We start from the raw sequence: 15,616 nt of genomic DNA, 5'->3' as shown, positions 1-15,616 counted from the left end.
GATTCTGATGGGGCAGGAGGAGAGAGTGCATGTGTCTTAAGCTCCCCGGAGAGGATAGTGCTTCAAGTCCATGAACCATGCTTTGTTTGGCAACGGGCCTGCTTGTCGCAGCTGGTGCACATGGGAAGGAGGCCCAGAGGAGGTAGCTTGGGTCCTGCAGTCGGTTCCTCCTCTCCCACCTGTGTCCTCATGGCTGCTGCTCCCCATGAATGGGTGGGCTCTAGTGTCATCACCACAGGGTCACCAACCACCATCATAGGTGGGTACGGTGTCATTCTTTCCTGACATCTTCTGCTTTGCAGTCGAAAACAAAGTAAGGGAGGTTTTAAAAGTCCCAGCCCCTTGGCTGGATAGTTTGTGGAAGAGGAGGAGGAATAAGAGGAGAACAGAGCAAGAGAAGCCCACCAATTAATTGGTAAACGCTTGCAGGTTTCTCTGGCCCAGCCCAGGCTGGAGAGGAGATTGGCTTTGCTGTCGATAAACAAGTCCCTGGTGCAGCATCAAAGCTGTTCTCCTTTATCAATCGTGGCCCCCCCCCTTCCCGCATGTTCCTGTAACTTACCAAGCATTTATGACATTGATTTTACAATCGGGCTGTTAACCCTCCCGCCCCTTCAGGCTTGCCAACCTTTTTGGCCCAAGCTGTCAATCAGATGTCGTCCAGCCAATCAGAAGCATCCCTAAGAAGAGTGACCCTGTAGTCTCACCTGTATCCTGGCTCAACCTTGTGAGGAAGTCCCATTGCGTTTGCTGTTTGGTTTGGTTTAGTGTAGTCGTCTCTGTTTAAAATGAATATGTCCTTTCTAAGGCGCATGGAACTTTGTGGTTGCAAAATCTGAGGTTATAAACGGAGAGATGGGGTGTGTGTTTGCCTATGTGTATTAGACACATCATAGCTTTAGTCTTCCAAAAAGTTATTTCTCCCTGAGACTTGTGGTAAACCTGCTGTCCCCATCTTTTCCCGAGGGGGAGCTGTTGACTCATTGTGCAGTCAATAATCAAGAACTGAAAAAAAGATTGGGAAGATAGGGGCTGTCGGGGAGGGAAGTAAGATCAAACCTGGCCGAAAGCTTCACCAGCTGGCTATGAATGAGATGGTGGGTGGAGAAGCGGCCACATGTTCTCCAGGAGGAGCTGCAGGGGAATGGTGGCTGGGGACCTACGGGCGAAGGATCAAGGCTCTGCGAGGTGCTGAGCTGCCTGTAGGAGCAGGGCCAGACGGAATAATCACCCCTGCGATGATATTACCGCAGGAGCAGAGTGGCGACGATCTGATGCCTCCCTCCCCAGGGACGTGAGGTCTCAGAGGGCACATTCAGCTCAGTGGCACTTTGGAGTCGGAAATGGAAAAGCCCCAGGGCTGAATGACAGCTGGTTGGGTAGCGACTAATAACTAAGAGGCAGGTGTGGAGCTGGGGCTTGCCGAGCCCAGCTGCCGTCTCGGCTTGCCACTCAGATCCTTGATAGCAAAAACCACCAAGCACGTGGGGAACGCACTCCCTCCAGCCAGGGCCAGATAGAAGCTGCTGGAGGGGGTGTTGGCAGATCCAGAGTCTGGTCCATTCCTGCTGGAAATACCAAGCTCACGTTTTGCACCTATGTAGTTTTAGTCTGAAGTCAGCTGAGTTACAGGCCAGGGAGCTTGACTGGTATGGGTGGAGGAGACAGGAATCTGGGGACCCATCTTCTCTTCTGTTTCACAGTGGTCAGATTAGCAGTGAGCCAGTTTTTAGATTCAAGCCCCTCAGTTTTACTGCTTATAAAATGGGACTGATGCCTCCCAGACCTGGAGAGGACTTTGCGGAGTGCGTCTAAGTCCTGCACGCCTGCCCTGTGAACCTCAGGTTCCTCACCCACCTTCTTTGAACTTGTGAAACTAGAACCATGGTCAGTAAAAGCCACGGCAACTTTTCTAAATCCATGAGCGTATCCCACGCTACCGTCGTTTTTCCGGGAACATTGAACCTTCTTCTTCTCAGCCCTCCTCTGTATTCCCCTGAGCCACAGACAGTGCGGGGAGCTGATGCTGACTTTGTGTGAGTTGTCCAGAAGTGGTAGGGCTGTGGCTGTGACCTTGTGGCGGGGCTGGAGAGATGATGCGTCTGTTCTCCACTGTGGCCTGTCGAAGCTATGCTGGCAAAGAATGGATATTCCTGCTAGTCTTCAGGGGCAGAGCAGTGACAATGCAAAGTCGAAGAGGCCTGCTCCCGGCCTTCTTTCCCCATATCCCTTGCTCAGGCTGTTGACCTGGCCGCGCCACCCCTGTGTGCTGGACCGTGCGGGGCAGTGTCCCCAGGCCCGCCCTCTGTCCGGTGTCTCTGTGTTGTGGGTGTTGTGGACAGAAGCCTCTTAGAGCGCTCCGTGCGGTGGGACCTCAGCCTCGGCCCTCCTAACCTCTTTCCTTTCTCTCTCTCTTTCCCCTCTCTCCCTCCTCCCCCCTTGCCTCCGCCCTTCAGGTCCGATCCTCCGTACTGGGTGCAATGAAAGCTCCACGCAGGCCTTACCATGGAAGGCTGTGACTCGCCCGTCGTCTCGGGGAAGGACAATGGGTGCGGTATCCCTCAGCACCAGCAATGGACTGAACTCAACAGCACCCACCTCCCTGACAAACCCAGTAGCATGGAGCAGTCCACAGGCGAGAGCCACGGGCCCTTGGACAGCCTGAGGGCCCCCTTCAATGAGCGCCTTGCCGAGAGCACCGCGTCGGCCGGGCCCCCCGCCGAGCCCGCCAGCAAGGAGGTCACCTGCAACGAATGTTCGGCTTCCTTTGCCAGCCTCCAGACCTACATGGAGCACCACTGCCCCAGCACGCGCCCCCCGCCGCCCCTGAGAGAGGAGAGCGCCAGCGACACCGGTGAGGAGGGGGACGAGGAGAGTGACGTGGAGAACCTGGCCGGGGAGATCGTCTACCAGCCGGACGGCTCCGCGTACATTGTGGAGAGCCTGAGCCAGCTGACCCAGGGCGGGGGCGCCTGTGGGAGTGGCAGCGGCAGTGGGCCTCTCCCCTCGCTTTTCCTGAACTCTCTCCCTGGCGTGGGGGGCAAGCAAGGGGACCCCTCGTGTGCTGCACCCGTGTACCCGCAGATCATCAACACTTTCCACATAGCCTCATCCTTCGGGAAATGGTTTGAGGGCCCAGACCAGGCTTTCCCGAATACCTCAGCCCTGGCGGGGCTCAGCCCCGTCCTGCACAGCTTCCGCGTGTTCGACGTGCGACACAAAAGCAACAAGGATTACCTGAACAGCGACGGCTCTGCCAAAAGCTCCTGCGTATCCAAAGATGTTCCTAACAATGTGGACCTGTCCAAATTCGATGGCTTTGTGCTCTACGGCAAGAGGAAGCCCATCCTGATGTGTTTCTTGTGCAAACTCTCCTTCGGGTACGTCCGTTCGTTTGTGACCCACGCGGTGCATGACCATCGAATGACCCTGAGCGAAGACGAGCGGAAAATTCTTAGCAATAAGAACATCTCCGCTATCATCCAAGGGATCGGCAAAGACAAGGAACCCCTTGTAAGTTTTCTGGAACCAAAAAACAAGAACTTTCAACACCCTTTAGTTTCCACAGCTAACCTCATAGGCCCCGGACACAGTTTTTATGGTAAATTTAGTGGCATTCGAATGGAAGGGGAGGAAGCTCTCCCAGCCGGCTCCGCCGCTGGCCCCGAGCAGCCCCAGGCTGGTCTCTTGACCCCCAGCACCCTGTTGAACCTTGGCGGGCTCACCAGCTCGGTCCTGAAGACCCCCATTACCTCAGTCCCCCTGGGGCCTCTGGCTTCCAGTCCTACCAAATCCTCAGAGGGCAAGGACTCCGGGGCGGCGGAAGGAGAGAAGCAGGAAGTGGGCGACGGGGATTGCTTCTCGGAGAAAGTAGAGCCAGCCGAAGAGGAGGCGGAGGAGGAAGAGGAGGAGGAAGAGGCGGAGGAGGAGGAGGAAGAAGAGGAGGAGGAAGAAGAGGAGGAGGAAGACGAGGGTTGCAAAGGACTCTTTCCAAGCGAGTTGGATGAGGAACTGGAGGACAGGCCTCACGAGGAGCCTGGGGCCGCAGCAGGTAGTAGCAGCAAAAAGGACCTTGCTCTCTCAAACCAAAGCATTTCTAACTCCCCCTTAATGCCTAACGTGCTCCAGACGCTGTCGAGGGGCACAGCTTCTACTAGTTCTAATTCTGCTTCTTCCTTTGTTGTCTTTGATGGTGCGAACAGGAGGAATCGTTTAAGCTTTAACAGTGAGGGCGTCAGGGCCAATGTGGCAGAGGGCGGCAGGAGGCTGGACTTCGCTGACGAAAGTGCCAATAAAGACAATGCCACAGCACCAGAACCAAATGAAAGCACAGAGGGCGACGATGGGGGCTTCGTTCCCCATCACCAGCACGCTGGCTCCCTCTGCGAGCTTGGGGTTGGGGAGTGCCCCTCGGGGAGTGGCGTGGAGTGCCCCAAATGCGACACGGTCCTGGGCTCCTCCCGCTCGCTGGGCGGTCATATGACCATGATGCATTCTCGTAACTCGTGTAAGACACTCAAGTGCCCCAAGTGCAACTGGCACTATAAGTACCAGCAGACCCTGGAGGCACACATGAAGGAGAAGCACCCGGAGCCGGGGGGCTCCTGCGTCTACTGCAAAAGCGGGCAGCCCCACCCCCGGCTGGCACGAGGCGAGAGCTACACGTGTGGTTACAAGCCTTTCCGCTGCGAGGTGTGTAACTACTCCACAACTACCAAAGGCAACCTCAGTATTCATATGCAGTCCGACAAGCATCTCAACAACATGCAGAACCTGCAGAACGGAGGGGGGGAGCAGGTCTTCAGCCACACTGCCGGGGCGGCGGCGGCAGCGGCGGCTGCGGCGGCGGCGGCAGCCAATATCAGTAGCTCCTGCGGGGCCCCCTCGCCCACCAAACCAAAAACCAAACCCACCTGGCGGTGCGAGGTGTGTGATTATGAGACCAACGTGGCCAGGAACCTCCGCATTCACATGACCAGTGAGAAGCACATGCATAACATGATGTTACTGCAGCAGAACATGACCCAGATCCAACACAACCGCCACCTGGGCCTCGGCAGCCTGCCCTCGCCCGCCGAGGCCGAGCTCTACCAATACTACCTGGCCCAGAACATGAACCTGCCCAACCTGAAGATGGACAGTGCTGCCTCCGATGCCCAGTTCATGATGAGCGGATTCCAGCTGGATCCCGCGGGGCCCATGGCCGCCATGACGCCTGCTCTAGGTGAGGATGACTACGTGTTTGTCTGTTTTCATGATAGGAATTTAACCAGGGAGAATGGTGAATAGGGTGAGATAGTCCTGTGGATTCAGTTGACTCTGGTCTTCTTGAGTGGTTTTTGTGTAAACTGGATTGTCTTACAGTCAAGTATTTATTCTCAAGAATCCCTTGAACTCTGTGTGTGCATATGGAAAAGTTTATGCATTCAAGAGAGATATGATTGTACTCTTGCTACATGGGGCCGGGATTAAAATGTGAGTGTTTCCTCTAGTTTTCTGTTCCCATTCTGTCTTTCTCTGTCTCTTTTTTCAATTTGAAAAATCACTATAATCACCCAAAACTTTGGGGTTTCATCAGATATTTACTGAAACTTACAGGAAACTATAGCTGAGGCAGTCATCTCAATAAGAGGACTAGGGACAGTTATCTCTATGATTTAAATAGAGACAATCATCTCAATAATAGGAATTTGGAACCACTGTATGTTATTCATATAGCCAAAGGCTGATTCTGTGCGGAGCTGGGAGCCGCCCAGATAGACTCCACAAGGTTCTCTGTATATTTATGAGGATCTCGATGAAAGAGATGTGATTTTTTTTTTCTTATTTTCGATGAGTACTTGGTGATTAGAATAGTTGGGAATTAATTGGGAATTGAATTGCCCCAGTGGCACTGTTGTGAGGGGTGTGAGAGATGAATAAGAAGTAAGTTGTAAACATTGTCCATGGAGGAAAGTTAACTGTTAATAGCAGTTAGATCCTGGTTAGCAGAGCCTTTGTTGCCAGAAAGAATGACCTCTGCTTTAGAGAAACTGATTTGGCTCTGTCCAGGCTCCCAGTCTTACCAATGAGCTTACCATTATCTAGAATAGGACGGATTTGGGTGCTGAAAACTTTGAGTTTTTACGTAGAACGAACCACAGCCACTTTGAGGATAGCTGCTGCCGCCAAAACAATCTACAGATGGGTTTCATGAGAACCCTTTGATAGCTGGGCCATTCATGCCTCCACCCTGTATGCCTCAAACAGGATCCTGCCTGCGCCACATCCCGTGACCCTGCTAATGGACTTCGTGGGACCAGTGACAACGGCTTGAATTAAGCAATATGCCATTATTGACATGGGAATAGGTTGTTCTTGGCAACAGAGTGTCAGTGAGGACTTTTTTCCGGGATGGCTTAGATGACTGCAGAGCCAAGCCTCACCAGTTGGCAGGTGTTTATTTGTGTAGTGTTTTAGTGCTAATTGTTGCCTATGAGTTATATTTCAAAGCGTTCCGTTGGTTTTTCTTGCTATGTATTCAACTTTGAATCCTTAGTACTTTAATCTTTTCCATTTTGAAATATTTGCCCATTGATCCTTTATTACCAAATGATTTGAAGGTATTTGACCAACTGGCTAATCGTGGATGCACAAGCCCCGGTCGCCTTATTTGTCCCCAGGGTGAACCATGCACGCCAGGGGATGGGCGTGAGTACACTATGGTTTTTTTTTAAACCAGTAGGAGTTGGAAGGAGTCAGAGAATCTTGGGAGGCAGATCTTGGAGCAAATCAAACATAATGGAAGTGAAATGAAGACAGAACATGGGTAGGTTCATGTTGGGTCAAAGTGAGGTTTTTTTTTTTTGAGACAGTCTCTCTTTGTCACCCAGGCTGGAGTGCAGTGGCGTCATCTCGGCTCAGTGCAACCTCCACCTCCTGGGTTCAAGCGATACTCCTGCCATAGCCTCCCAAGTAGCTGGGATTACAGGCCCCCACCACCAAGCCTGGCTAATTTTGTATTTTTAGTAGAGATGGGGCTTCACCATGTTGGCCAGGCTGGTCTCGAACTCTTGACCTCAGGTGATCCGCCCACCTTGGCCTCCCAAAGTGCTGGGATTACAGACGTGAGTCACTGTGCCCGGCCTAAAGTGAGGCTTTTAAATTATCTTGAGAACAGGTAACTAAGGCTCGCATTGAGAAGTAGAGAAATATTTCACTTTCACACCAAGTGTCTGTGAGTCTTTGGGGCATCATGCACTGTCCTGGGCATTGCGGCAGATTCAGAAGGAGCAGAAGAATGAAGCCCTGTGTTCTAGACACACATGGAAGGGCCGCACCTTATTTCTTGGAGAGACTAGAACTCTTCCTCCCAAAGGATTTATCCAACTCAGTCACAAAGGGCCCTTGAATTTCCAGTGTCACTACTTGTTGGCCAAGGGGAGTCCCTGGAAACCTGTGCCTTCCTTGGTCCACGAGAGCTGCTAAGAAGGTGTGAGAGCCACAAATCCTTTATGCCGGAAGCTCAAGTGGGTGTGGGGGCCATAGGAAGTGTCCAAAGGACTTGGAATTTGAGTTGTATGATCTCAGTAGGAGAAACCAACTTATGCAAATAAAAACAGCCATAACTTTCAGTTCTAGCTGTGGCTCTACTGATTTTTGTCTTTTTTTTTTTTTTTCCCCACAGTCCATTTATAAGATGGCTGTAGGTGTTATTAGACGTGACTGAGTTCTGAAGGGGGAAAAAAGTTTTTGTGAAATGCACTCCTCCTTACAAGGTGATTGTTCTCATACTTCCCTTGCCAGAGCCCTCTTTAGTATCATCAAACAGACACTGATTCTGGGGATGCTTCTTTTCAGAGGCCTTTGAGGAAAGGGTTGGGGCTCCTTTGCCTAGTACAGTTGGATCTGCTGCTTTTTGTAGACAGCACATTAGATTTGAGGCCTTGTGAACATCCTCCCAAACTTTTCTTTCGACTCAAGTTTAGCATAGCACCAAGAAAGTGGTTGCTTGTGAGGGTGGCGTGTGTTTCCCAAGTAGCCAGCCAGCCCTTGGACACCTGCACAAGGTTTAACAGCTCCCTTCATCTTCCTTTGATTCCAGAGTGTGCCTTTTAATCCATGTGCCTTCCTGACGATGTGCTGATGGGCAGGCTCACGTGTCAAGGTGTCAGTTCCAGTGTTAGAGTTAGGTGTATACCCAGAGATGGGGACCCGCTCCAACACCACGTATCCAGTGTGGCTCAAGACTAAAGTCCTGCCAAATTCTTTTTTTCATTTCTTTTTTTGAGATGGAGTTTCATTCTTGTCGCCCCAGCTGGAGTGCAATAGCACGATCTTGGCTCACTGCGGCCCCTGCCTCCCGGGTTCAAGCAATTCTAATGCCTCAGCCTTCCGAGTAGCTGGGATTATAGGCATGCGCCACCACACCCAGCTGATTTTTGTATTTTCAGTAGAGACGGGGTTTCATCACATTGGCTAGGCTGGTCTTGAACTCCTCACCTCAGGTGATCCGCCCACCTTGGCCTCCCAAAGTGCTGGGATTACAGGTGTGAGCCACTACGCTCAACTCCAGTTTCTTCTTTGTAGGGGCCCTGCTCCTAATTGTTTGTGAATTGGGTGAGATTACTCCACTTTGTGGCAGCTGAATTAGCGGATTTGCAGGATTCTAAGCCCTGGGGCTTGTTTCTCTGAGGCACAGTTCTTGAAGGGAGTTTTCACTTGCCTATCATCCTCACTCGTTTCAGCACTCTGCTGCTTCTATCCTTTGCATTTCATTTTAAGAGCCTAGAATGCTGGCTAGGCATGGTGGCTTATGCCTATAATCCAGCACTGTGGGAGTCCAAGGATCACTTGAACCCGGGAATTTGAGACCAGTCTGGGCAACATCTCAACAACAAAAAAAAATTATTTTTAAGATCAGCCCGGTGTGGTGGGGTGCACCTGTAGTCCCAGCTACTTGAGAGGCTGAGGAGGGTGGATCAGTTGAGCCTTGGTGGTCCAGACTGCAGTGAACCACTCCAGCCTGGGCAACAAGTGAGATCTTGTCTCTTAAAAAAAAAAAAAAAAAAAAAAAAAAAAAAAAGAGCTTAAAGTGGAAACTGGGACTTAGTTTCCTCTGCTTATTCCAAGGACTTCTCATTTTCACTCAGGCATCAGCAAGTGACGGCTGAATTTCTCTTTAGAGCAATATTGACGTGCCGAGGTTAAATCTAAAAAGTGGAGACGATTTGATACTTCAGGTGGTTGGCATCAGAAACAAATATATGTTTGCTCCTTGTCTTACCCTCCGGGCAGTTTCTGCTTTGACTGAACACCGAGTATGTTTCGTGGATGTTGCCTGGCCTTCGTCCCCGTTAAGGGATGGAGCTTTTAGGCTTTTTTTCTTTTTTTTCTTTCTGTTTTTCTTTTTTGTCCTAAAAAGAATGTCATAGTTATGGTTCCTCTCACCAGGGGAGATGGGAAGACAGACAACAAGCTGAAAACTTCCTAAGCCTTCTGGAATGCATGTGCAAAAGATTTCTGTGGCTCACTAGACTGTCCGTGAGCTTCAAACGCAGCTGCTGGTCTGCTTAGCAGAGCCTGTACTGATCTTGTCACTCGAGGTGACTTGTGTAGCGTCAATAAGAAAACCATAAAAAAAAGAAAAAATCTTTGATGAGCCACTGACTTGGATTCTAATCAGTTATAAAAAATAAAATAACCTTGGCCCAACCACACATAAAAGGTCAAATTTAAATATCAGTTGAGGAGGTGGGGCAGACCCAATAGCTCAAGTGCATATGTGTTTAGGAAAGAGAAACTAGACACCAGTGCCCAGCTTTCTGCTTGACCGTATACTTCTAGGAACTGGAGGGAAGGCTGCTCTCTTCAGGCCTTTCTCCCGGTAGAAATAAGCCCTTGCAGTATTAATTTACCATAGCAAATGTGAGCTTGTCCCTGGTTTATGCAGGGCAGTGATGGACTGAAAAAGACCAGGGTGGGAGAGGGAGGAAGAGATCTTCTCTCGGCCCTTTTGTGGAGATGTGGAGCTGACCCTCCTGTCTCAGTGCCTATCTCGGTCCACTTCCTGAACATGCGACAGTCCCATTCTTTTTTCACTCTTGTCTAGCACAGCAAACATTTGGGCATCTGTGCCCTCTGTAGAGGGCTGGACACTCTATAGAGGTCCAGCGAGGATAAGACTGAACCCCTGTCCTAGGGAGGTGGCACCTTGATGGGGATCCCAGCCATGGTGCATTTCTGTATGTAGGTGACTGAATGGCAAAGGGAAGGTGATAGGTCCTAGGGTAGCTCTGCATGTCACACAGGGCAGAGGCTCAGGAAAGAGAACAGGCGGCCCTACTGGGAAGACATGGGAGGGTTGGCAACATTGACTGACGGGAGGGATATTGACCAGAGGGGAGTGGTGAGGAGTAGAGGGATTACTCCCCAAGTCTTTTTATGTTTTGTTTTGTTTTGTTTTTGAGACAGGGTCCTGCTCTGTCACCAGGGCTGGAGCTGAGTGGCACAGTCTCAGCTCACTGCAGCCTCTGCCTCTGGGGCTCAAGTGATCCTCCCTTCTCATTCCCTGAGTAGCTGGAACTACAGGCATGCACCACCATGCCTGGCTAGTTTCTGTTGTATATTTTGTACACCATGTTGCCCAGACTGGTCTCGAACTCCTGGGATCAAGTGATCTGCCTGCCTTGGCCTCCTGAAGTGCTTGGATTAGGTGCGTGAGACACTGCGTCCAGCCACACTCCCCAGATCTTTGCTTTAGAGAGGCACTCTCCAACCCAGGTGTCACTCACCACCACATAGCTTCCTAAATTTAAATAACATTAAAAATTCAGTTCCTTAGTTGCACTACCCATATTTCAGGTATTTGTTAGTCACATGTAGCCAGTGACTGCTGCACCGGACAACGCAGCCGTAGGTTGTTTTCAGGGTTGGTCACTGCCACCTCAGATACATTCTGGGCCCAATTCTGGTCCCCATGAAGGCTTGGTATATTAAGATTGCAGCTGTAACACATTTCCAATTTTGGAAGGTCTGTGGTTTGAGATTCCTTTATATCCAGTGAATGATACATATTTCTATCTTTTCTTGGATCTTAGAGAGGGGATGAATTGAAATATTAAAGAGGTGGCTGGCCACGGTAGCTCACGCCTGTCATTCCAGTACTTTGGGAGGTCGAGGCAGGTGGATCACCTGAGATCAGGAGTTCAAGACCAGCCTGGCCAACCTGGTGAAACCCCGTCTCTACTAAAAAAGACAAAAATTAGCTGGTCTTGGTGGTGGATGCCTGTAATCCCAGCTACTTGGGAGGCCGAGGCAGGAGAATCGCTTGAACCCGGGAGGCAGAGGTTGCTGTGAGCCGAGATCATGCCACTGCACTCTAGCCTGGGCAACACAGAGCAAGACTCCATCTTGGAGGAAAAAAAAGGAAAAGAAATATTAAAGAGGCAGTGGTTCCTAGCTTTTCTAGGTGTTCTTTTCCTAAAGAAAGAAAATACAAAACCTGCCAGAAATCTCAATGTCCACAGGAAAGATCGAAACACATCAGGTTGACTACGTTTGTTTGCTTGTTTTCCAGCCAGTAACCCTTTGCAACCCTTGAAATGTGATCTTTTCCTTTTGGACCCTAGTTGAGGGTGGCGGAGGGCTGGGGGCTGCCTCAGCTGTGGCCGTGACCACGAGCCTGGTCTTTGACTCTCTCCTTCTCTCCTTCCCCGCAGTGGGCGGTGAGATCCCCCTAGACATGCGGCTCGGGGGCGGGCAGCTGGTGTCAGAGGAGCTGATGAACCTGGGCGAGAGCTTCATCCAGACCAACGACCCGTCGCTGAAGCTCTTCCAGTGTGCCGTCTGCAACAAGTTCACGACGGACAACCTGGACATGCTGGGCCTGCACATGAACGTGGAGCGCAGCCTGTCGGAGGATGAGTGGAAGGCGGTGATGGGGGACTCGTACCAGTGCAAGCTCTGCCGCTACAACACCCAGCTTAAGGCCAACTTCCAGCTGCACTGCAAGACAGACAAGCACGTGCAGAAGTACCAGCTGGTGGCCCACATCAAGGAGGGCGGCAAGGCCAACGAGTGGAGGCTCAAGTGTGTGGCCATCGGCAACCCCGTGCACCTCAAGTGCAATGCCTGTGACTACTACACCAACAGCCTGGAGAAGCTGCGGTTGCACACAGTCAACTCCAGGCACGAGGCCAGCCTGAAGTTGTACAAGGTAAGGCCCAGCCCCTTATGGCTCAGGCGCCCTTTCTGAAAGGAGAGGGTTGCGCACCGGGGAGTTAGGGAGCACTGGGGAGGAGTCGGACAGTCTCTGGCATGGCCCGGGTGGCTGTTGGTTGGGAAGCTGGAGTGGAGAGGAGAGTCGGCAGTGTCCACTTTGTCACCAGATGGAAATGTGACAGGTTCAGTGAGTAGCTTGAGTAGCTGAAGGTTCTCTTTTTGGATGCCCAATTTGGGAGCAGGTTTTGTTGACAGCGCCTCTAGGGTTGGTTCTTTTCTTTCTTACATGGGCTCTTTTGCATCCTCTGCTCCTGTGGTTTCCCTCTCTCCTTTAGGCTTTCTGTTCTCCTTTTCCATCTCTTTATTCCTTTTTTTTTTTTCTCCTTTCCTGGATGCTCCTGGGGTGTTTTGTTCCTCCCTTCCTTCTTTCATCCATCCATCATCCCACCAACAAATATACACTGGGTACCTTCTCAATGCCAGGTACTGTTCTGGGCACGTGTCCACGTCAGTGCATGAAATTGACCAAATAAATAAATAAATAAATAACCCTGCCCTCGTAGAGCTTCCATTCTTTTAGCAAGAGATGGGTGAGAAATGATGAATAAATTATGTAGCAGGCTAGAAGGTGCTAAATGCTGTGGGGAAAATGGGGTCCATAAGGGGCCATTTTTGTCTCCCCGCCCCCTACTTCTGTGCTTCCTGGGTTCTGTGTCCTCTTTCTCTTCCTTATACTTTTTCTTCCTCTTCCTGGGCTTCTCCCATCCTCCCCCTTTCCCTTTGTCTCTTCTCCTCTTCCCTCTTTCCTGTCCATTTATTCTTTCTGTCCCCCCACCCCACTCTTTCCCCCCGGCCCTTCCCTCTACTCCATAGACGGTAACCGAGGAGGAGGTGCTCCGGATACTGTAAATAGTCCTTTCACTTGCACGGCAGAATTGCTCCAGACGTCTCTATTGATTTTCACTGGACTTAAAGCCTCACCTTTTTCTCTAATCATCCCATAATGGCTTTAGTATGAACAATCAGGTACAAATCGCCATAAATCTCCCCGGCCTCATCCCACACACTTTCCACTCCCTCACTCTCTCTTTTCATTTTGCTCACTCCCATGATCAGCTTCTCCTACTTTTCACACCGTTTCTCACGTCTTTGGGCTCACGAGTGTTTGGTTTCTGCTGGCCCTGAGCTAGTTGAGTCCCTGCTCTACTGAGCATGATTTTAAATGGAGATTCCACGTGAGGAAGACTTCTAGTCCTTTCCCCATGTCAGCCTCTGCCGGGATTGATAATTGTACTTCATTTTACAGTTGCTTCTTCTCAGGGTGTGGGGAGGCCTGCGTAACGCAGTGCTTAAGAAAGCACTTTAGGGAAAGGAGGGAGAAAGCAGGAATGAGGTAGAGGGGATAGAATGTTCTGGAATTGACTGTGGACTCAGCTATGGTGCAGTGAGGAAGGTCTGGACACCAGGCAGCCAATCCCCTTATCTCAAATGAGCAAGAACCTTGCTGGACTGGTTTAGTTTTGTGCCACCATTAAAAGAAAAAAGCTCTTTGCAGTCAGTTTAAATTGGAGGTCTGAACTGGCCACAGGATGGTGCCGACGTGGTCAAGAAAACCTGATGGAAAAACCAGTGGAAAAAAGAATTTCCAAAGGACCCAACTGAGTAAAATTTGTACAAAGGACTCGGTGTGGCCATTGAAGGTTGCATGCAACTTTGATGAAGGTCGTTTAGAGGTGGCACGAAGCTGGCCTCTTGCATCCAAGGAAAAAATTGCCCTTTAGATTCTAAAATGCACACGGTGGCGATTAAGTCTCACGCTGCATCCTCCGTGTGGCTGGAGTCTTGAATAAGAGTCTATCAGGCACTTGACTTTGCTTCTAACGGGCCTGGAACTTGGAGGATTTGCTGAGAACATCCTGTTTTGGTCCCCAAACCATGTCCACGATCACACCCAGAGAGTCAGGGTGAGGTGTGGATGGAAGAGACGCGGTTTATTTGTGTGTTTCTGCACTGCTAGCCTGTCATCCTGGGACTTTTTTCTCATTTCTTTTTTTAAGGTAGAGGAAACTGTTGCTCAAAAAGATGGCGTGGGTAGAAGGGTCCTGAGTGTTGGGATGCAGGGTAGAATGTGGACCCAGCACCCGAAGGAGAGATCCCGAAATGGTGCATCTGGCCGGCACATCCCCGGGGTGACCAGCCCCTGAGGTTCAGGGCAGAATTGCCTCTGTCAGGAGCCAAAGGTCGTTAGTCTAGTCTCATTAGTCCTTGGGTAATGAATGGCCCTGTGCCTGCCCGGGCTCCGCCACGGGGCGGGGAGCTCTCCTGCTCACTCCTGAATGACACCGCTGGGATTATCATTCCAGTGCTGGCCCTGAGCCCTTTGGTCCCTCAGTACGACTAAGATCAAACTTCTCTTGCCACTAAGGGGGGCTCCCTCTCATAAGGTTTCATCATTCCATGAATTTAGGGTGGGGACTGGAGGTGGTTTGAGAGTCACTTTTTCTCTAGGCCCTGGTGTGGCCTGTAGTAAATGGAGATTGATTGCATGTTATTTTTCCTCTTGCTAATGTAATCCATTAGCCCGGCACATGCATAATCAGTTTAGAGCACAGTTAACTGGATGTAATCGAGTTCTTTACTGTCTGCTAGAGAAACCGCTCCAGATGCGGCTGACCCGGGGAGCTGACCGGGCTTCTCACACACAACCCTCCTTACTCACCCCTTCCCCACCCCACCCTGTCCCGGTTCCCTGGCACATTATTCATGATCAGCCAGGGCGGCTCTCCAAAGCTGCTCTCCGCGGCACCTAGTGAAGTGGCGGTGATGTATGTGGCTTCCCGGTGGCCCTCCCAGCCCTCTCTTTCAGCCGAGGCTTTTATTCTCCTCCTGTTCCTTTTTCATGTTGGAGGAGACAGAGCTGCATTCTCAGGAGATTCAAGCAGTGGCATGGCTTTTGGTTTGTCGTCTGACCTCACCCTGGGCGGGAGTCACTGTCCTTGCTGTCATACATGCCAGTGCATAGGTTGCTATGTTAAGAGGGAACTTTCTGAAAGTGTGAGATAATTTTTAATCCAGAAATGTGAGAGGGTTGTGCTAATCTACAAAACTTGATGGTATTGTCTTCGTTGCCTGGAATGGTATAGTTTTGATTTTTGTGTGATACTAATTTATACATCAGGATTAGGTTCAACCTGTTTTTCTTCTGCACCTCCTGGAAGTAGAGTGGAGTGGGGGAAGGCTGCAGGGCCCGAGGCATCTGAGGGAAACCCCCTTACCTTGTCTCTGGGCCCCAAGTTACTTCTGCAAAGTGCTCCTGATTGAAATCCTTGGGATCTTTTGGGCTGAAGCAGTGGCCGGCTCTGGCCCAGCCCCTAGTGCTCACATGTCCATGTCCTGACACTTACATCTTGGGATC

General features: G+C 50.8%; 1 protein-coding gene across 2 annotated transcripts in view; it reads left to right on the top strand.

Moving 5' to 3' along the window:
• Positions 1-15,616, top strand: part of ZFHX3 (zinc finger homeobox 3) — a 264,904-nt gene that overhangs the window by 86,411 nt on the left and 162,877 nt on the right. For both annotated transcript variants that reach the window (XM_009196784.4, XM_017953504.3), the window contains exons 2-3: positions 2,457-5,224; positions 11,700-12,196. In XM_009196784.4, coding sequence (XP_009195048.2) covers positions 2,506-5,224; positions 11,700-12,196 — 3,216 coding nt within the window. In that variant the 5' untranslated portion in view covers positions 2,457-2,505. The remainder of the gene's footprint in view (positions 1-2,456; positions 5,225-11,699; positions 12,197-15,616) is intronic.

Source organism: Papio anubis, chromosome 18, assembly GCF_008728515.1.
Source record: "Papio anubis isolate 15944 chromosome 18, Panubis1.0, whole genome shotgun sequence".
Classification (NCBI taxonomy): domain Eukaryota; kingdom Metazoa; phylum Chordata; class Mammalia; order Primates; family Cercopithecidae; genus Papio; species Papio anubis.
This window is presented reverse-complemented; position numbering and strand designations above follow the sequence as displayed.